The 23598-nt window shown below is 42.9% G+C and overlaps 1 protein-coding gene across 1 annotated transcript in view; it reads right to left on the bottom strand.

The window, feature by feature from the left end:
• nhsb (Nance-Horan syndrome b (congenital cataracts and dental anomalies)) overlaps positions 1–22661 on the bottom strand; it is a 54492-nt gene extending 31831 nt beyond the window's left edge. Inside the window, exon 1 of the mRNA XM_069660661.1 lies at positions 22382–22661. Coding sequence (XP_069516762.1) covers positions 22382–22661 — 280 coding nt within the window. The remainder of the gene's footprint in view (positions 1–22381) is intronic.
• Between the last annotated feature and the right edge of the window lie 937 nt (positions 22662–23598).

The raw sequence follows: 23598 nt of genomic DNA on the forward strand, positions 1-23598 counted from the left end.
ATATGTTAGGCAACATTTTGTTCTCGAAGTTGATGTGTTGGAAGCAGGAAAAAACGGGCAAGCATAAGGATGTGAGCGACTTTGACAAGGGTCAAATTGTGACGGCTAGACGATTAGGTCAGAGCATCTCCAAAATTGCAGCTCTTGTGGCGTGGTCCCGGTCTGCAGTGCTCAGTACCTACCAGTCCAATAAAGGAGAACCAGTGAGCTGGCAACAGGGTCATGGGCGGCCAAGGCTCATTGGTGCTACTGTAGCTCAAACTGCTGTAAAAGTTAAAGCAGGTTCTGATAGAAAGGAGCCAGAACACACAGAGCATCACAGTTTGTTGTTTATGGGGCTGTGTAGCCTCAGACCAGTCATAATGTCCATGCTGACCCCTGTCCAGCGTGGACTGATGAACCACGTTATCTTTTACAGCATGTGGATGGCCGGGTGCGTGTGCACAAAAGGGGGATGTACACAATATTAGGCAGGTGGTCATAATGTTATGGCTGATTGGTGTAAAAGCAGGTGCACGCTGCGGACGTAGGTGAGGACAGTGGAGGAGCAGCGGTGTAGCAGCCCCGCCTACTCCCAGAACAAAGTATTCAGAGCCATGTAGAGAGAGAGAGTCGCGTCAGTGGAGATCCAATATGCTCCATGATCCACCATTGCGATTTCGCAGCTCTCTCTCTCTACGGCTCTGAAAGTACCGTCACTCACTCAATCAGTCACTCACCGACTCAGTCACTCAGTCAGTCACTCAGTCACATACAGACCCATGTGTAGGGCTGACCCCAGCTGCCGAAAATTGTATTAAAATTTCAGCAGCACCAATCCTCTCCAGAAACAGCTTTCCTTTTTACTTACATGATCCACACAACTCACAACAAAATTTACTATTGTGACAGAACATTTTTTTTAGGGCTAACTAACCCTTTAATATATTTACTGTTTCCTTAAATACACTGGCTAGCTTTTGCTGTTCTCCTGACAACTAGGTGCGATTATACAATGTATGTTTGTTTTCTCTGTCAGTCAAGATTAAGGTCCAGTTAAGTGGGTTACAGTGACGCTGTGATAGGATTAGTAGATGTCTTTTCCAACACTATTGCATGCTGCAGAGCTAACTAGCTTTTGAGCTAACTAGCTGTTGATCAAATTTTGATGGTTGGCTGGTTAGTAAACTATTAGAGGTCCAGAGAAACAGAAGAGGATGAGGAAACACTTTGGATAATGTCTGAAAAACAAACCAACCTAACATCTTACTGTGTTTTATATTTGCTTTAATGTCTAAGCTTTGTTTTAAAGTTATAAAAGGTTTTGTTGTTTCATAGAAATGACAACAAGTCCTCTCCAGATGAAAACAAAGTGAGCAGTTTGATTTTGGGGAGAGATGGCAGCGGATGGCCGCTCGGATAATCACCTCCTGAATCTACTGAACGACTCTGACAGCTTTGAGGAGTTGGAGATACAAACACAGATTTTAAACCCCACCAGGGGATTTCGCTTGCATTTAATCCCCTCAGAGTTCAAGTAGAAGTCAGAGGATGAAATGTGTGTGTCCATGTGAGAGTTTTCATAATGTTGAGGAATTAATCGGGCCGCTACGACGGGTCATAACACGGCTTTCAAGGTCTTTAAGTATTTTTGGACAAACAATCGCGCTACACGGTCCGTCAAGTTGCTGTTTCTTGCAGAATTGCCTAGAATTCCCTTTTTCTGATAATTTATTATCTTTGCTTTAAAAGGAACTCCACCGATTTTACTGTTTACAGGTCTTAGGAGTCCTACTGCATGTGTGTAAAAGTTGTATAAAGCCTTTTGTGAGTCTGGAGGGAGCTGTTACTTTGAAGACTACAAGTCTGAATATGATAAACAGCTTGAGGTGTGACTTACTAACCAGACCAGTGAAACCACCTCCTCATCTCTGTTTGACAGCTTCAGGCTTCATTAGCTGGGACTAGCATAACACACCAAAATCTGCACCTGCACTGCTTGCTGTCCAGTTGCATTGTGGGTAATGGAGGCTGCAGGTAAGGAAGTAGAGTTCAAGGAATTAAAAATATGATCTTTCTGATTCTGCTGCATCACTCTTGATCCCAATCGTCCATCGTGAGTCTGACAATGCTAAGGGAGTGCATTGCTAACATTGTTCGATAGCTCCAGAACAGTTACTAACTACATGGTTTCACAGTCATTAACTAACTTTTGATCAAATATATTCTTCTTTAATCATCTGAAAGTACAGTTATGTAAATGCTCCCATGTTGCATTTCATCTGCAGACTAAGTATTCGCAGTGAGTCGGCAGGTAGCGTCCCTGACTCAGATGGTCGCTGTGGCTGGTTTTAGAACGTACGGCATGTCTGATGTGTTCACAACCAGGTTGTTTCTTACAACAAAGTTAGCTGGTTTGATCAGATACAAACTGTCGGCTGATCAAAATGCCAGACCACCTCATGGATCTGTTTAAGGACCTACCGTGTCTGTGTGACACAAGCATTAAAACAGCTGGAAACCCAAATACAGGAGAATCTGAAGAGTGTTAGAAATTAGTTTCCATCCATATTCAGATTGATGATTTTGGTTTCTGTAACGACCGCATTTTTCTAATTAGATGTGGCTATACCGAATAGTCACCTGGCAGCTATTAAGGTAGTAACCCCGAGGAAGAGCGTCGTCCACGCATGATATTAGCGGCCGCAGGTGTTGAGTGTTGACAATGATTGTCTATTTTTTTGCTGCGGTGGTAAGAGCGGGCTGTTGATGATCTATTGTTGGTTGCGGATGTCGAGCGTCAAGGAAGGGAGTCTAGTTCTGTAATTACGGCACTAGCTAACGCCACAGAGCATCATTTAGCATCGCACACAGCAGATTGTCACATTTTTCATGCTTAGTGAGGCCCGTTTAAAGCTGCTCCCTCCAACCCAAGCAAGACAGGGATCAAATGAAAAAAGCAGTGAATAAGAGGACTAAACATTATTTTGTAATTGTGTAACAGTGATAACTTTCTAAAACAGACACACAGACCTGCAGCTCTCTGCTGAAGGCACATCTGTGACACCGAAGGAAAGCATACACCCCTTCACCTTGTCACATTGGTTAGCAGGTTTCTGAACATTGCAGACCAGTGCGTTGCAAGTAGCTACATGTTTTAACTTGTCTTGTTGCAAGTCTTCAGTCTGAATCGACCTTTAAGGGATAGTTCAGATCTTTGGAATGGGGCTGTATAAAATGCTTATCAATAGTAAGTGTACCGCATACAGTAGATAACAGTCAGCACGTTCCCTGTTAGGAGAAGCCGGCCGGAGTTCCTACACGGAAGCTAAGCTAAGCTTGCTGCAGATGGGGCCACGAGTGCCACGTACTTTAGCTGCTTAAAAGAGTCCTGCATATAAACAAACATTTCAGTTTAAGTGTATTTTGTATTTTTTGTCCCCACTTCACTCTGGTGTCCGACAGCTCTTTACCTCAGAACTATGTCTCACTCTGCACAACAGCACTTGTTACCTACGCATGCAGCTTACAGTATCAGATCAGCTGTTTGGGTCAGCAGTTTGTAGAAGAGACAATAAGTAAAAGAAAATACAACATTATGGAAACGATGAAATGCGTGCTGCTGTATGTAGTATACTTACTATTATGAAGTACCTCATACAACCCTATTTAAATAAAAACAAACTATCCCTTTTAAGCTTCCAAAAGGCTGCTGAGGTCAGCACGGCCTTTTCTACCGTCACTACAACTGAATTCTAACCCTCTTCATCTGCCTGGAGATCGTTTCCACATGATTAAAGTGTAACTTAATCTGCCGAAAAGGAGACAGACAGTGGATGTGTTAAGAAAATCAGACAGTGAGTGGCTTTTTACTCCGACTACTTCCAGTACTGATGTAGTTACACTATGAGAGCATCGCAGGTGAGACGTGCGTCTTGGAGACACAGATGCAATTACACCTCTAAAACATCTGGCCGGGACGGGATCACATTTCAATTTGTCTTGAACGCTCCTTGGACTCCTCTTTCACTGAGCTTTTGAGCAAAGATGTTAAAATGGTTTTGCATTACTTTATAATTCCTGAATACTCACAGACTCATCATAGGCAGGGGTGTTAGACTGTGAATGATATTCGCTAGTAGCTCTTTATTAATAGCAGTGGGTGTTATTGTAGAAATTTAGCACTGCTCTCTATTGAAGGCCTCAACAGCTTATAACATGCAATTAAACCCAGACACCTCTGCAACCCTCAAGACCTGTCATACCTTAAACAGTAAATTGCAAGTTGTAATGTAAACATAAAACTATAAAATGTTGAATGTTATGTCTCAAAAGTAAAGATCTCCCCACAGCAGCTTTCATGCAGCTACATTAACGAGCTCTAAAGTCAATCCTGCTCTCAATCCCGCTTCTCCTACGAAAGGACACAACATAACGAGATCAGTGTCAGGCCGATCCAATCTATCTGTTTACTGCGGAGCTAAGCAAGGTATTTACTGTCTAAATCTGTTCAAAGGCTTTGAAACAGCGGCCCCGGTTCAATATCACCGTCGCTTTAAGAATGTAACCTCACTATACTCCTAACACATGGAGGCTCGCCATGAAACTGTGGGTTGGTCTCAGCATTTATCAACATGAATATATGTGCAAAGTATGAACAGCTGAGATGCTTCTTTTACTGTGGCTTGGTAAACAGCAAACAGGAAGGCCTATAAAGGATTAAAAAAGATGAAGCAAACAGTCTGAAAAGGAAAGCGACCGTCAGTGAGGAAAATCAAGAGTTACAACCGGAGCCAACTGTGAACGTCACACATGCAGCACTGTCTGGATATCTGGGAAGTGTGCTCCCGCAATTACCATTTAACACCATAAGTGCCACCAAAGAGAACAAAACTGAGATCTTCAAGATTATAAATTTAACTTTTCAAAAACATTAAACCCACATTCACACCTCGAAGTAAAATCAAGATTCTTCAAACACTGTTGACAATAGAAATCAGATGTATAACTCAGGAGCTAATAAGTCCCTGTTACTGTGAACATTTGTAGGGACATCCCCCATGATGAAGAGGAAATTCTCAGCTTTATCAAAACTCTTAAATTAGTTGATAAAGACACTTTGCAGGCGAGTTGTTTACATGTATGCTGATTGTTGCTACTTTGTACACTGGTTAGTAGTTTAACCTACACAATACATCTGTTTCTATAAGATCATTCAATAAAAACAAAATGTTTTCATGAGCTCACAGAACAGCCCTTTTTTCTTTGTTCTTTTTGACATTTTGCAGATAATCCAATTGGTGTATTAAATAGTTTACTTACTCAGTTTATTTGGAGATATGTATGATATTAAGGAGAGTTTAGGAAGAATTATTATCTGAAAATTTACTAACTACAGTATGTCAGGCGAATGCAGTGGACAATATTTGCCCCTGAGATAAGGTGGAGCTGCCTGCACGGTCTGTCTCTGTGTGTCAGCCCTGTGATTGATGACGATCAGTCCAGGGAGTACCCCGCCTCTCCCTCTCGCCCAATGACAGCTGGGATAGGCTCCAGGTAAGTGGTATAGATAATGTAAGGAAGGATAAGGTGGAGCTGAAGAATAAAGTTGCATAAAAGAAAGAGTAGAGTACAACACTTAGAGTAACTGCACTCAGTCATACCGATGAAAAACGTGTTCTTGAGTTCTGTGAAAGACTCTAAAAGTCATGATGGTTTCTGGTTAATCTAAATGATACATCTCTCATACTGAGCCGCAGTCCTTTTGCAAAAGTTAATTTCAATAATCCTGAAGTTTAAAAATCCCTCACTTATCCATCAACTTCTCTTTATCAGCATCTGTGCTGACGGGGGAAGACTTACTGTAATATATCAGTGAGGATTAATGGCCTTTACCTGAATTCACCTCATCATCAGTGCGTTTCATGCAGTGAGGAAGAGATCCTGACAGCCTGTAGACTCCACTATAATGTGGTGAAAAATAATGAGCACAGTTTACAAATATTAATCTGAAATTACGAAGCAAAATGAACCCAAACAACTGAAATTAACATTTGATCATCGTGACTGAACATCAGTGGCCTCTGTACCAAATACACCCAAAAAAGATTTGAGAGTTGCACTTGAATGAAGGCGACGGGGTTATGAAGCGAGCTCCGTCTCATTAGAAACGACCTGTTTTCAGGCAGAGGCTCTGACTGTACTATAATGAGCAGCTGAAGAGAGGAGAAAATGTATAATGCATTATCTCCCCTTTTATCCCGGGGATGAGAGGAGGGCCAGTTTCTGTGGGACATCCAAGTGTTGGTCACGGTTTTGTGCATCTGTGTGTTTGTCTGAGTGTGTCATTGTCGGTTTGTGTGAGCGTGCATGCATGCGTGTAGATGTTTGACTGTGTTTGTGCGCTATCTTTTATACATCTGTGTACAGAGAAGGAAGCCTCTGGCCTCCTGTTGTAAGAGAGCTCAGACTGTGAAACAAGAGGCAGCACAAAGACAAAGAGACTAACCTATGAAAGTTTGATAAACACGCAGAACGTCGCTCATCTAGACTTTATTGTTTTTGTTTTCCTGAGTCTGAAATGTCCTTAAATTCCTCTCAGAGCATCAGAAATGTGCATGATACAAGCACCAAAATGCCAGAGCGACATTAACATGCATAAGCCGTTTACCATATGTGATAATGAGCGCTGTGATTGTGTGAGATCAGTGCTATCAGGGCTGTGACCACGCTACCACGATAAACATCAGATGGTGTAAATGCGGCGCACAAAGGTTCAGCTGGGGCCGTATCATCCTCAGGATCACTGCTTCTGATCCACTGCAAACCATATGGCTCCGCTTCACTTTAACACGCATGGCTTAGAGGTCTGGTTTGCCCAGCCATGGACACTTGGATTGAATCTGTCAGTATCACTGTAAGTGCTACTCTTTATATATTTTATTAATACGGCAAACAAGCTTTTAATTCTAATGTGCAAAGATCCAGTCTGTGCTGCCAGATTTGAGCCTCACCAGAGCCTCGAAAGAGTCCAAGAGGAGATCTTTTCTTTGCTTCGTTCATCCAAGAAATGAAATATATGTAAATATTTTGAAGTGAGATGGAGATAAAGAGGAGTTGCAGCTTTACACTTTGTCGTTAATAACAGGCTTTATTGAGTTTGTCCTGCGGTGCCGGGCCCCTCAAAGCCACCCTGTTGTGTTCAGTGAGTGCAGGAAGAGACAGTGCTCAGGTTTTCTGTTTCATTCGCAGGCTATTTTGAAAAATGCAAACTTATACAAACTTTATATTTGCTTTACATTTAACAGTAAAATTCTTAGAGCAGATGGATTTATTAAAAACATGATTTTGACACTGTGTATTATTTAATAAATAAACTTTCAACCTATTTTAAATGTGATTAACTTCAGTGTGGTTTTCTGCGTCACCTGTCCTCCGTTATTGTGTGTCACGCGTTCAAGCTCTATGTGAGGCAGACTGGACACAGAGACAGCAGCCCTGTCAATCCAGAGGAGGGGTTAGCTTACTGAAATATAGCCTGTAACATATTAGATGTAGACGAGCAAAAAGGAGGGTCTAAGTTTTACAACCAGCCCAGTCCAATAAAAAGTAGAAAATATGTCTACACTGTCTGTCGCTGCCCTCCAGAACAAAAACCTCTACAAACAATGGCACATCCCAATGGCGTAAAAAATTAAACACCGTAAAAATGTAAACGTTGTTTGATATGTTGCTGCTGTGGTAAAAGTGAAGCGTAATTAAGATTGTCCTATTTAAAGAAGCATTATGGGTAAGTAGGAAAAGGGAAGCAAACAGCAATTTTCCAGGTCAAGTCAAACTATTTCTTTATTATATTTTGGAGTATTCACACTTGTTTTATTGTACTATGGGAAATATAACAATTTTTTACATAAAGTATATACATGTATTGTGCTTTAGAAATAAAGTTTATTATTGTTTTTATTCTAACAAGTCCACGACTCTCACTTACTTGAGTGTAAACGTATCTTTTTTGTGTTACAGTCTCACCCTGACATCATTTAAAGATGGTCTACATTAAAGTTTTTTACTGATTTATATATAAAACAACTTCATGCACATATTGCATTTGAAATTCAAAAAGTGGGATTTAATTTATTTTCTCTCCTAATGTTGACTGGTTGCCCTGTCTTAACACGTTTGTGCTGTAAATGTGAGAACAGACATTAATTTTTAATGTACAACACTTTGAATGGCCTTTGAGTATGAAACGTGCTCGACAAATAAACTCTCTTTGCTTTGCCTTAATCATAAAGTTTTACAGCACATGAAGTCACATAATGTCCTCAACTGGAAAACAACTGTACATTAAAATGAACCATATGCCGATTTGCTGTGATTAATATTAGATTACAGCTGAAGGTGACGCAGAGGAGCCCGAGTCCTCAGCTGGTAGATGTTAACTGATTAAGCACTGATACAGGGGGAAATAATAGGGATTGTGACTTTAATATGTTAGACTATTAATCTGCTATCACATGTCATCTGTAGGGACTTGGCCTCGGTGGAGTAATCTGCTGGTTAACACACACGCACACACACACACACTAGAGTGCTGGGAGTCCCCAGTAAGTCACACAATTGGTTAATTGTAATTTCTTGGTACTGTAATTATTTGACTGTGTGGTGATAATTACCAGATGGTAGAATGGGAGCAGATTCTGTCAGGACACTGTAATTATTTTACAAGTTGAATCTGGAGTATTAGTGCTGTATCATATTATATAAATAACTCTTTCCGCTCCAATCCTTACCTCCGATATATCTATCTGTCCATCCTGTAGCTACTTATTCATAACGGGTTGCAGGGGGCTGGAGCCAGTTAGCTCTTATATTTTGTTGCCAGTGCAGCCTGATGGTTGACCTGCAACTTTCGTAAGTATTTCAACAACTGTTGGTATGGATATTAACAGTGCCCATATGATGAAGCCCATTTCACCATATTCACACAGCGTCCATTTTCCTCTGACATCAGGCTCAGGGTGGGAAGCTCCAGTACTTTGTCTTACTGCTAGGTTTCAGGCTGTAAATTGTATAAAAGTAGCGTATCTGATAATCATTATCCTTTCCCAACTTCTTATTAAAGAAAACGGAAAAATCTGGAGGGACTTGGAGCCATGTTTCAAAGTAAAACTACAAATACATTACGTTAGCACTTAACCAACACCTAGCTAACATTAAATTGGCTAGCAGGTAAAGTGCTAGCTTACTGAATTTTCTCATAAAATGCTTTTCACATTGCATTGTGTAACACTACCAAATAGTAGTATAAGCTTTCAGCCTCTACCTAGCTAACGGAAACATAAGCTAGTAGGTAGCTGAATGCTGTCATTAGCTGTTATGTGACTGTAGCTAATCGGTTATCAGATAAGTTGTTGTGACTTTTAATGTGGTCTTATGTTCCTCTGAGCAGCAAAGACATTTCAATGATTTGTCAGACACTCAAAACAGCAACCTGGAACACAGCTGTACAACATTTTAACAGCGTTTGAGCTTCACCCCGAGCATGACATCAGAGGAAAATGGCTGCTGTGTGAAAATGGTTAATGGCTTTGGCATTTCAAGCTAAATTTCTCAGCAGTTCAACTAATCAATAATTCACCGCTAAATTTGGTTCAAGCATTCGTGTTCTGCTCAGGATTAATTTTAATAACAACTACTATTTTAGTGCTAATTAGCAAGTGTTAGCATGCTAATGCTGTGCTAAGATTGTGAACACGAAACCAGCTAAAGATTAGCATGTAAACCTTGTCATATAGTAGGCATGTTAGCTCTAGGATTTAGCTCAATTCACCTCTTGGCCCAAATTAAAACATACAGAGGTGTTAGCATATCTGTCTTGCTGCTGTACAGCTCAACAACGTCTTTCAGTCAGTAATTTTCCCCCTTAAATCCTCACCTCACCTCTCCTCACCCCTCCTCTTCTCTCCTCTCTAACAGCTGTGCTAGCCTGCAGCGTTTAGCTAACGCATCTCCGGCCTGTCATCCAGAGGTACATTAGTGCACTCACAAAGCAGGACATAGGCTAGTACATACAACACTCGTGCATAGCCTGCACACACGACATGCTCACACTCTTACGCTTACAGTGCCACTTCCTACTGCAGCCTTTGTCTGACTCATGATATCAGAGGATCCTAAAAAAAAAGGGGAGTGCCTGTCTGTAAAGGAAAATAGTAATTGTGTGTACAGTATATGCATGTGTTTGTATGTGATGCAGAAGAAAGTGGTTGGCTTTGGTTGGCCCACTGATACAATTGATAGTGACAGATATATGGCTAATTAGTGCAGCCTTGGCTCGGCTGTCCTCACCTCTCACCAGCCCGCTGTGAAATTGGATTAATTTACCTCGCCTTAATACTGTATCAGCCGTGGAATTCAACCAATCGCAAGTTTCTTTAATGAGCACAGATTTGTTTCTAATTTGTAAAAAACATGCTTAAAATTAATCTACAATGCATGTTCGTATTTTCATGTTGTTAAAAGCTGTAATGCAGTGTGCTCTGTTTCTCACAAGCATGCCTGCGCAGCGTCGTGAGCATGTTGGCTTCTTCCAGGCAGGGGTTGCTTGTAGTCCAATTAGCCTGGCTCTTCTTTGCGGCGTGCTAAGGTTCTTACAAAGACAATCTGTTACGAAGGAACTCCTTAAGAACAGCTCAGTCCTTAAAACAAGCAGCAGACAACCTCTCCTAAGCTTTTTTTTCTGACTCCATCTGTTTCCATCTTATGCTGATAGTTTACTAAGTCCATCCAGAAGCTCTTCTCTCGAAAACCATCTCAACTGTTCATGCTTTGCTCCTAAATCCTCCACTTGATACTCATAATCTCTGCTGTGCATATTCTGAACCCTGCCCAAGCACATGGTCACAACATTATTGATATAATTGGCTTCCCATCCTATTTTTGTCATCTGCTAATACCAGACTGACAGCTCGGGTCACTCCAGCTATAGGGTAGTATTAAGAGTCCGGCTGATCCAATGGAGAAATAATCACGTCTCCAAAAACCTGTGGGTTCAAGTTCCAGTAGATGTGAGTTTAACTAATGTGGCACACAGAGATAATCAGGCTTAAGTTCAAGGAGCGCTTAAAAATGACTTGGTTTAAGAATTCTTATAATATCTCTGTGAAATCTGTGCGACTTATGTTAAGATTAACAAAAAAAAATGGTCCTTCTTTTGTGCTCGCTCATCAGGAACTCCATTTTTCCACATATTCATATTTTCTTCAGTCTCTCTTTTTATCTCTGTCTGTTTTAACACGACTGCTCTCTGCCAGCAGCACCCCTGCGAAGTACAAACACGGCCGTCTGTGAGAGCCTCTGCGTGGGACTTTGTTGTGATGCTGAGAGGAAATCTCTGAGAGAGAGAGAGAGAGAGAATGAGAGAGACTGTCTGTCTACGTTATGTTGCTACTGTAAAAGTTTGGCCCTTTAAAATACTCTATGAATCACAGTTCAATTCAACCATAGTGTCGTTATTATACAGAAAAAGGTTTAAAAGATGACTGAAATAAATGCGCAGAAATATCCATCCATCCATTATCTAAACCACTTATCCTGTTCAGCTGTCATTGGGCGAGAGGCGGGGTACACTCTGGACTGATCGCCAGTCAATCACAGGGCTGACACTTAGAGACAGACAACCTTTCACGCTCACACTCACACCTACAGGCAATTTAGAGTCACCAATGAACCTAGCGAGCATGTGTTTGGACTGTGGGAGGAAGCCGGCGGAGAACATTCAAACTCCACACAGAAACGCCCGCTCCGTCCAAACCAGGGTTCGAACTAGGAACCTTCTAGCTGTGAGGCAACAGCGCTAACCACTGCACCAACGTGCATTCAGATCAACAGTATGGCCTCTGCTGGATATAGTTTTAAAGCTCCTCCAGTTGTACAACACATACAGTATATACTGTCTATTTGCTCCATGCATTTTAGACGCCTGTCGCATTTTTGCACCAATGCTCTGAACGCCCGTGGGGTTGAAAATAACTTTAAATACGAAACATCATCATTGTTATTTTCCCATTGTCCAAGCAGATAAAATCAGAGGCGGGCGTTCTGTGAGGGTTTACAATAGCTTGGGAACAGAAATCATGCAGGGCAAACAAGTGCTGGCTGTTGCTGGATATCTGGAGTTATATGATTTTAACAACCTTAGCTAACATTATGTGGGACGGCCTGGAGGCAAATTTGTCCCATAGTTGAGATTTTGGCAAGGTGTTTAAGAGCAGGCGATTCTGTGGTGGCAACAGGGAAATCAGAGCAGCAAGCTGCTCCTTTTTCAAATCAAAGGTGTCACCAAAATAGACAGTCCGATGCACCTAACTTTGCGCAACCTGCAATATGTTCTATCTTAGATCAGGGCCTTAGGTCTCGTCTATTAAGTTTAGGATAAACCATTTCTATAGGTTGAACACGCCCCCTGGATCCTTAAACCCGCCCCTTATTGGAGTTGCTGGCACACCCATCCCCCTGGAGCTGTTCCTCTTTTCCTCCTCCGTCTAAAACAGCTAATTTCAGCCATTTTAATTCGTAGTTAAAATATATAAAATATAAGACACCGTAGTAAGACACCATATTCTGTTTACAATGATGTAAAAAGGTTTGTATAGTTTCAAATATCTTTCCTGTGACTGTTTGCTTCAGCTCAATTTATAATAAATGATCCTCGTAAGTAGTCATACTAACATGCAGTTTCACTCTGTCAATGTAGAGCAAAGTTTGCAGCCAATAAATGACCTCATCACGCTGTTTACACAAAACACTGTTGGTGGTGTTTGTTGCAAACAATTAGTGACTCTATTAATGTGAGATTTCATAAAGAAGCAGTGACATCTGTGTCCTTCTTACAGCGTCTTCTGGCTGCAGTGACTTCAAAGTCCATTGAAGTCTATTGTTACGTAACACTACACAAGGAACACAGTTACTCATTGATGCCTGTGGAAATACAGCACTGAACACTGTGCTATGTCCTGGAGTCACTAGATTACAGAGATGTCCACTCAGTCTGCAGACACTGACGGACACACACACACACACACACACACACACACACACACACACACACACACACACACTGACCCAGAGAGATGCTGAGTATGAGCATTTTTTGGTCCCCAGCCATCTGTCAGAGGTTTTTGGGGGAATGGTGATGATGATGGGGTCTCCAGACAGACATGACAGCCGTTCAGGACAGTTCAGTTTAGCATGTCACAGGAGGCTGACACACAAATGTGCACACACACATCAACGGGGCGTTTATGCATGGACAGACATATTGGATACACACACACACACACGGACACACTGAAAGGAGAAACACTCTGAGCTTAAGTGTCAAGTTTTACCAAGAATGGAAGAGTAATGCTACGAGGCTCTCGGTGCCTATCTTAGTGTTTAACGCTAGCTTAGCTTAGCATAAGGTGGTTAAAACCTGTTCCTCTATCGACATATTAGTGTATTATAGCAGCAGCTGTGAGAATGATTAGCTTTAGTCTGTGCTTTATACAGCCTTGATGATCTGAGCCAAACTTTAGTTCAGTACTTTTGTTTCTTTTTGGCGTTATTGCTCGGCTCCAGCCGAACTACAACAACATTAAAGAGCCAGAGGCGAGCGCACCATCCATCCAGCCGGGGCGAGTGCTGTGATGTACACACCAAGAAGTTCTGCATGCATGTTTTATTGCACGCTGCAACGGCAACAGAGACAGGAGCACTTAAAGCAGAATTTCAAATCAAAACATGAGAGACAGAAAGGAAAGCTCTGCAGGGTTCATCGGGTTGTGTGTGCATGAGATGCCCTCGAGTGCGTGTGTGTGTGTGTGTGTGTGTGTGTGTGTGTGTGTGCATGTGTTGATGTCTGTGTGAGTTGTGTCTACCTGCAGATGTGTGAAGGCGCTGACGTCTGTCAACTTTGTGTGTGTGTGTGCAACTGTATACAAGGCAGAGGAATCACTTTAGCCTAAATTAGCATGCAGGTAATTGGGCCATGAGTAGAGAAGAAGTGCAATGATGATTTTTACTCTCCATGACATAAGAGACTCTGAGGAGCTGAATAAAATATACTGCGTGTGTGTGTGTGTGATGATGTGTGTGAATGTCAAGCTGGGTGCTTTGTTGTCTTGTGCTCGTAAGAACAACAAAGTGTGTGACAGTGTAAGTTTACATCACCGCACACATAATGTCATCACATCCCTGTCGTGACCTCCTCACATGTCATGCCCACATGTTTTCACTGTAACATAAATGGACATATGCGGACCATATGCGTTCATCTCTTTCTCTCTTTATTCCTTTCTTTCCTCCGTCACACACACAAACATGAACATGAACTCTACACTTCTTAAACATGCTGTAATAACATACAAAAAAACACTTAATCCACTGCCCTCGCCCTCTTCATCTTTAAATCAGGACATTCATCCTCACCCAGGGATGAGCCTTTCCTGCTTAAATACTTCCGTGCATGTATTAAACATTAAAATAGGCGGCCTGTTCATTTCACTTGAAGCTGCTCACCCAGTGCACACACAGATCAGTGTCTTTCTGCGGCACTGATTGGCCGACCGCCCGCGTGAATCAATGGTCTCTTTAACTATATTTTTGGCCGAGCAGTCCTAATTACGAAAACAGAAAGAGTCATTTTGAAAGTGTTAATCACATGATCTCGCAGTTCGGTGTTGGCCACTACATCACAATTGGGTGTGGGTTAAATCCTCTAGAAACATTTTCTTAGGCCACAACCTAAGATGGAAAATCTAATCACCATATTGACTTGATGGTTGTATGGAATAATCATGCTCTCAAGAGGATAGACCTTTTTGAGCTTAATGTTTAAGGCGCACTATTGGTGCGACTCGAAGGCTCCTGTGGTGACTGTTGGGTGTCAATGGCATGGTTAAAAGAGCAACTCAACTCCAATTGGCCACTCTCAGTATTACAACAAAAAAAAACCCCTGTAGCGCATACATAATTATCCCTTAACCCCCCTCATGAATACGTCTTAAACTTTTTTGCATGGCTCCAAGCAGGTGCTACCAACTGGGCGGGGTTATGAAGAAAAACATGAATCAACCTGTACAGTGGGCTGCACAAAGAGGACTTAAGCAGGGACACAGCAAAGAATTTTTTGGCTGTCCACAGCCTTTAATTTGTAGTTTGCAATGTAGTTTCTCTGCAAACTTAAAGGGCCAGTTTGCCGATTTTCAACCTTGTTCCTATCATGCTATTATGGGGAGCTGATGCCATTATGGTAGGGGAAAAAAAGCAATTTGGCTCTGTGCCTTTGGAGGACGCTATCCGCTTCTCCAATGGGCCCTGGAAAACCTCTGCAAGACTACATAAAACTTGTCATCTGGTGGAGGCCAGGGAGCTTAGTAAACTACACTTCCTCAATCTAGGACGCCCGCCTACTATGTCATGTCTTGTTCAAAATCGTCAGGTTTGAAATGTAGACTGCAGACCTGAAGTTTTTTCAGACAATCCACTGGTATTATTGTCGTATTTCTGATTCTGTACCGCTCTGAGCCATCGCCTGCAGCAAAAACTGTAGTATTTCACTCCAGCATCTCTCGCTGGGCCGTTCCTTTCAGAGGGAGGGGCCCAATGCATGCTGGGTGTTGCAGGAATATAGAATGGGCGAAACCACAAGCTGTTTGTACAACTTTCTCCACAGCTATGGCGTCAATTTCAAATATAATCGCTTCTATTGATTACAGAGAACACCAGCTTTGACTGACAGCGGCTTTCTTGGGGACGAATTGCTCCTTTAAGACCCGTTAGTTGCAAGTAACTCACCAGAACATCTGTTTCTTTCTTGGGTTCATACCACTTAAGTGCAGCCTCTGTGTAACTTACTATTTACAGTGAAACCGCGACTCACCAGTAACAGATGAACAGGCGCTACTAAGGGGGATATAATGAACAAACAAAATGGCAGTGTTTATTTTGCAGCGAATCTACGGTGGCAAATTTCACTTCTCTTTTGATCTGATCTCACTGGTGCTTCTCAAGTAATTGGACTGAAAAAAATTCCAGGAAGCCGCTGGCTACACTGGAATGCCCGGAAAGTTTGCCGTCACTCCCAGAGGCCATATCGTCAGGAGAAGATAGCCAGTGGGTTCCGAGAGTGCTTGCACACTACCCTTCAAAGTGCTTAGAGGAAGCAACAGTAGCTATGAAATTTGATTACAAATGCTTCAGTCCCTCTCTAGAGCCGGTGTGAAACATGGCGGAGCAACATGGCGCACTACATGGAAAAGACTGTGTAGATATAAAGGGCTCATTCCAAGGTAACAAAAACACAACAATTCTTATATTCTGATAATCATGCACTAATGGAAAAATACTATAATACTCCATTACTTCCCTCTTAATCCGACATACCGGTCCTTTAAGCACCAATTGGGAATATTTTGAATTTTAGCTTGCTGACATTAGCATTTAGCTATAACCACAATTATATATGCTGAGCATGTTCAGACTAAAAGTGGGTGTTCTTTAATATCCATGTCTGTATTTTCTACTACAATCTTCCTTATATGTTATTTTACCATTGTCATATTTTCCATGTTTCCTCTCCTTTCACATCACAATCACTATACCATAACCTCCCCTTATCCTCCTCCGTCTCTCCCTTTCACGCTCTTGTAAAACTTTCTTCCTCCTCTCCTCTCCTCTCAGGCTTGTAAGTGTCTGGGTGGAAATCAAAGTGCATTAAACATTAAATATGCTGTCGAGAGGCAGAAGTCTCTCCATGCTGATGATGATGGGGAAAGTAGGGCAGTGAGGGAAGAGGTATGGATGGAGAGGAGGAGGAGGAGGAGGAGGAGGAGAATGGACACAGAAATGCAAAGATGGAGGCAAAGACATTGAAGAGGGAGACAGACTTCATCACACTTATTAGATTCTCGGAAAAATTGATGCTCCTGGCGTGAAGTGTGTGCGTGTGTGTGTGTGGTTAGGTGTGAGACAGACATGATGTGGCTGGACAGTGTATGCTAACCTGCCTCATGTGGTTGAAATCAGATCCCTGAACCACAAACAGCTTCCGCCTTTTGGTCAGTACAATATTCAGTTTGTAAATATGCCTCTCTTTCTGCTTTGACTGCACAAGGTTTCGTTTGTTTGCAAGTGAGAGACAGAGAATCACACTTACTTCCAGCCCACTGAGGCTCACACTCTGTAATGTTAGCACTCAGTCTCTCTCTCTCTCATCCTCCGCTCGTCTCATTTTGTCCACGACAAACCGTTTCAACAATATGACGTGTGCTGCAGAAATGATTCAAGTTGTACTACAAAAACGGTGAGTAAAAATGTATGACCGGGGAGAGAGAGCGACAGAGAGAGAAAGAGATTGACTCAGCTGAAAGGTTAAAGCAGGCCTCCCTCTATCTCCCTCTCTCTCTCTCTCTCTTGTTACTATGCAGACTAGTGAGATAGAGCCGTCCCCCGCTGCCACAGGCCATACTCTCACAAATTCAAATTCAAAGTCAAATTTGCTTTAATGGCAAACCAGGAAGGAACCAGTGTTGCCAGAGCAGTGCCAGATATTTGCTGCAGACCAATATTTTCACGTTTAAAATTCCCTACATGTTTTGTGTTGAACATATACTGATGTGAAGCTCAAATATTACAGATGTTACGTACACCTTCGGTTATTCTGAACTTAAAGTATTCAGACATATTTCCGAGTTGTTGCTCTCTTTGCCTTTGACTTGTAGTCTCACAAAATATGCAGCAAATCAAGCTTAACTTTGATATTCTAACCGTGTTACATATTTTTAGAGTTTCATTAATAAGTGAAACCTCATACAATATACATCTACTTTAAAATTAGCAACTCCAAATGCTAAAACAGCATGCTAACAAGAATACAAGGATGCTAACAGGCTGACTTTAAGCAGGTATGATATTGAAGTTTGCCATCTTAGTTAGCTTGCTGCTTAAATGCTGCTGAGGTTAATGGGAAGATTATAATTGGTCTTCAGCCGAAGTCTGAGACAAACACACTTGTTGGGGCGGCTGTGGCTCAGAGGTAGAGTTGGTCGTCTTTCAATCGGAAGTACGTGTCAGTACATGTCGAAGTGTCCTTTGGCAAGACACTGAACCCCAGATTGCTCCCAGCGGCACAGCCATCGGTGTGTGAATGTGACGACTGATTGACAGTTGGGCACTTTAGGTAGCAGCCTCTGCCATCAGTGTATGAACGTATGTGTGAAAGGGTGAATGTGACATGTAGTGTAAGAGCAGCCCATTTACCATTAATGATGCCGCTAATAATGAAAGATCAGAAGATCATAGTTTGCACATTTTATTCTCGTGAAGAGATAAATGGCTGTACCAAATTTCATAGCAATCCGAGGAATGGCTACAAAAATATCTTGATAATGTTGAAGTGTCCACCTCATGCTGGTGATGGAGTCCAAGACATGGTGTGATGGTCGCACGGTGGTCCAGCATTAACAGCTTTGATGTGCATAGTCCGTAAGAACATAAGAGCTGAAACAAATAGTCGGCAGAAGCAAACCCCTCTGCAGCTATTTTTTGGGGCAATGTATCATCATTGTCATCAAAGCAGAAATGCCAGACCTTTGCTACCTTCAGCCCCCCCAATATTAATGCTAGCTAGATGCCCAAAAGATGGCAGCCTGGGCTACAATCAACATTCCTTGCTGGACACAATACCAAACTTTGTAAGTCAGTCAAAAGGCAATCGAGATACATTTGATTTAGTTTGGTGATAAAGGATCACAGCCCAAGTTTGGTTACAAAGTATGAGCCCAGACCAAACAAAGTCAGGTATCATATGATCAAAGAAAACTTTAAATTGAAAGAACTAGATCTATTTCTCTGCACCGCTGTAATCGACATGTTCCGATACCTGTATTCAAAACCAAAACCAGTATCTGTATCGGCCTCCAAATACTTCCTAAAATGTGCTATAAGGGATCAGCAAGTATGCCGGTCAATGCACTGATTCAATACCATTACCTATTAACCCCCCAGAAAGTCAGCAGGTAAATTATTGTGTGACAATAACAAACAACCAATTTTAGGTATATTGTCACAGTAGTATTAGAGGGTTACTCTGTATTGGCCAACGTACAGTAAAAGTATGAGGAAGAAAGTTTGGGACTTCAGCATATTCACAGTTCAAGAGAGCCGAACAGATAAAAGGACAAATCATCAAACAAGCTGATAGTTGCACTGTAGTATTTCTTAACAGTTACCTCCAAGTGTCAACGAATATTTACTCCTGCTAACAGAACTGCTGCCAACAGATGACTCCTAAAACAGACTGTATGAAAGTTTTAATAACTCAAACACAACACATTGTTTCTCGGTGAACCCGACAGACTCAAACTGTCTCAGCACCATCTGAGCGGCCTGCTGCCACGCTCAGGATCAATCCGCTTTAGCTGCATATTGACTGCCGTGAATCCTGATACACTCCTCAATGAAGTGAGGAAACTCTGTCGTCACTGACGTGCAGTATCAGCCTGCGAGTACACACACTGATATTCGGCTCCTCGGGGTTATCGCTGCCATTTGAGTCAGACAGAAGATAATAGCCCTTTTGAAAGCGGAATAAAAATAGCAGAACTTTGGTGGGCATCCAAGTATGAGTGTTGGTCTACAGAGGACTCAAACTCTCCCTGCAACCAAGTCAAAGTCTAGACAGCCAGAGAGAGTTTTCTCAGTCTCAGTTTTTCCCCTCTAAAATGTGTTGAATGAAACACATAATGACCAAAACAGAGAAGAAGGATGAATGAAGATCTTCATTGACGATTGCTACGATTGGTAGAATGTCTCTAAAGGAGCCTGTAGACTTCCCTAGGTTATCGTGAGAGTTGGGTCTCCATAAATTCGGCGTCAGATGATCCATTCTGAGAAATGTCAGACTGGTTGATGGATTTTGGTCAAATGGTGCTGCTACGATATAAATAGAAAAAAAACACATGCAAGAGAGACATGTCATTACATTATCCATCTGCTTTGCTAAGCTTTTGCAGTATCACGCTGGCTCTTGTATGCATTTAAAAAACTCGAAAGGGAAAGAGGAGGAGATTATGAAGCCGGTTGCATTAAGGACATAGACTTCCTATTTTTAAAGGGGGTTTGTGCTATTTTTTTTTTAGCATTAGTGTTAAGCTAGCTCTCCAGAGTACTCTTCAATTATTTAGGCTGCATGCTGGCTGGCGTGTTGAGAGACTTTGGACTGCGTTTCTTTGACTGCCCAAGTCGGCCAACAAAGCATTGATTTAGCCGAAGGTTGACACGTCTAACGGTACGATATAAGACCACTTTTGTTTTTTTTAGGTTATTTGGAAGGACGGCTGAAGAGAGACAGGAAATGTGGGGAGGAGGGAGTGGGGGATGACGCGCACCAATATGACCGGCAGACCAGGAGTCGAACCTGCACCCTGCGCCGGCTCTACCACCTGAGCTACACCAGCGCCCCATGAGACCACCTTTTTGATTTTAAAACTACACAATTCACCACCTTTTCACAAGAAAATGTGAACTTTCACAAAGGCAACCCCAAATCTCGGTGTACATGATGATTTCTAAACGTCTCTGAATGTTCATTGGAATGATATCAATGGACCTGGCAGAAAAAAAGGCAGCATTTCACATGAAAGAGGCAGAGATGGGGGAACAAATGCTAGAAAATAAACAGAATTTGATGCATCACAATTAGGATTTTTGGGAAACCGTCTAAATGTATCCCACAAGCTCTTGTAATCCTGACTCGCAGGTTGTGAACTTCTGGCCCGGAGTAAACCGCTCACTCGAAAGAGGAGTCTTAATTGATTGCATGCACTCACCACTCTTAGATTTGAGAGTCACGAAACTCCCCGGAAAAGCATGTGCCAAGTGATACACATCTCGCATGTCCTGCCTGGCTGCAGGGAAGCACAATCCACTCCCAGCGATCGATACTTGAGTGTTTTTCTGAGCACAACAGGTGTAACACACAGGTGGGGTTTCTGGGATTTACGTCGCTGGCGGGTTTGAAGTGAAAAATCAGCATAGACTACAGCTTATGTGGAGAGAGCACATGAAATTCAAATGTCTGCCCCTGTCTGCTGGACAAAATGCAAACAATCTTTCTCACACTGTTTAATTCCAAGAGACCACCGTGTAGTCTTCAGCATCACAGCTCCATTCATCCACATCCACAGCAAACAAGAGTAAACAGAGCAGTACACAGTTTTATGTAATAAAGACATCCTCGCTGCCACATATGCTCCGATATGTGTATCCGTGTGTTGTTGGGGGTTGGGGGGTGTGGGGGGTGTAAAGCGGGAGTTCATGAGCCGACAGTTGCTTTAGGCCCCAAAATGCTCTTTGATTGTCCCAGATTATAACAAATCTACAGCAGGGATGATTTAAACGCTCGGAAAAGGAAGACAATCACGAAAGAGATCGTGTGAAATCAGAAGCTTTATTCTGAAGGGACTGCAGAGGACATAAATAATATGAAGCTGCTGAACAGAACTCGCTGTTACATTCAATTGCAGACTCTCATTGATGCCAGCCTGGCTTTTTTTTTTGCTTCTTATAAATGTTCTGATCTGACCACAGGCGCGTGCACTGCAATTTGAGCGACACCTGAACATGTAGGCATGACCAGTTCATATTTACCCCGCAACACGGACATCTGGATTCATTATTGATGCTGTGATGGTGCCGCTGCATGTGGAAAGGGTGGGTTTGGCGCACGGGGAGTCGCCTGTGAAAACCCCAACACAGACACGCGCGCACACACATCTCGAAAGCCTTTTAACACGCACTCGACCCTTATTTTGAAATGTTCACATTTTAATGAACGATTCGGCCCCTTTTATGGCCCCGAAAGCACCGCCGGAACATGCTTCAGGTGTGCGCTACCCGCAGTAACGAGACTGCGATGCTGAGCCAATGCAGCGGCAACACACGCCCCTCCGCTCCACACACACCGACTCCCCCCACCCCCACCCCCCCCCGTTCGACGGACACACACACACACACACACGCACACACATCCGAGTCTGGACCGCCAAATGAATGAGCAGTCAACACATCCTGCGCTGTGAAAACGCGTCTCGATGCTGCTGGATGCTCAAATGTGCGAATGCAAACCGTGTGACACATTTCAATTGGGGGGGGGGGGATGAGAGCGCGGCCGCGTGCGGGTTTACGTGCGTGCGTGCAGCTGGGTAAAAATAATTTAGAGGTGGGCGCCCTTCGAAGCATGAAGGCACACATGTATGTGAGGTATGAATGAATAAAATCTCACATCGCTCAGGTGTAAATCATGAGGGGATTTCTTTTTTTTTAAAGGGGTTACATTCACTTGTGGTGGTCTACTTACGCACTGCCTCCTTTTTCGGGTCTAGGGCACTGGCAGTCTGCTGGATCTGGCCTATTTTGTTCTGGAGGACCCAGACCCGCTGGTTGGTGCTGATGATGTCGTTTTCCAGCTCCTGAAATAAGGAGCAGGCGTGCCGGGCCAGGTCGGACAGCTGTCGCAAGGTCCGGGACAGAACCACGTTACTGATGGCACACAGGTCCTCGAAAAGCAGACCTTCATCGTTGGGGATCTGGTGCCTGCACAGAAGCTGCGGCTCCACAATCCTTTTGGCGAACGGCATTTTGCTCGCCACCAATAATCAGAGTTGTAAGCCAAGTGTAAATTCCCACTGCCTAGAAGAAAAAGGGGAAAAGGGGGAACAGACAACATCCAAATATATAAATCCACGAGAAACCCCGATGAGGTTCAGGCCGAGCGCGCGCTATCCCCGGGCGTCAATCCAAAGTTCCCAGATTCTCCTTGAGATCCTCCATCCTGCTGCTGGTTTGTGGGGATCACTCACACTCCCGCTCACACACGCACACACATGCACACACATGCAGGACACAGCTAAGCTCAGGTCAGTGGTGTGAGGATGCGTGTTGCGTCTGCGATCATGGGTTGCCTCCGTGCAGCGTCAAGCCAGCCAGAAAGAACCGGAAACAAGGTGGAAACTTTTCAAAATAAGAACGCGCTGTCAAGTAGAATTATGACCGTCGTGGAGGAGGGGTCTGCAGAATTAATAGATTATACACAAAAAATAGGCGGTGACGAAACATAAAACAACAATGTGTAGAGTATTTTTAAAGAGGCAAGTCTTTTAATGCACAAATATTGTTTAATAGCCAGTCTGCACAACTTAAGCTTTTATTTTGCAGGTCTAGCCTTGCGTTTCCGGCTTTTTGTAGTTTTATTTCGCGGAATTGACGCAGCCTGGCTCTGTGGCCTGAACAGTGAGCAGGCTGAGAGGATGAGAGAGAGGACTGAGGTAAAACCCGGAGATGTTGATGCTTGTGAACAGGGAGCAGCCATGACAATTAACACACAGCTACAAGTTTCTCTTCATGCCGAGAGAGAGAGAGAGAGAGAGAGAGAGAGAGAGAGGTTCTGTTTTGGAGTCCAGGCATTCTTGACTTGCTTTAATCACCTTGATACGACTTTGTTCATCCAGATGTTCTGACAGTTGCTTTCCAAACAGGATTTTGAACTTGTAAGATGTTTCAAAAGTCCGCTATAGA

Source organism: Semicossyphus pulcher, unplaced genomic scaffold, assembly GCF_022749685.1.
Source record: "Semicossyphus pulcher isolate SPU_LCO1_2020_fin unplaced genomic scaffold, fSemPul1.0.p SCAF_1, whole genome shotgun sequence".
NCBI classification, from domain to species: domain Eukaryota; kingdom Metazoa; phylum Chordata; class Actinopteri; order Labriformes; family Labridae; genus Semicossyphus; species Semicossyphus pulcher.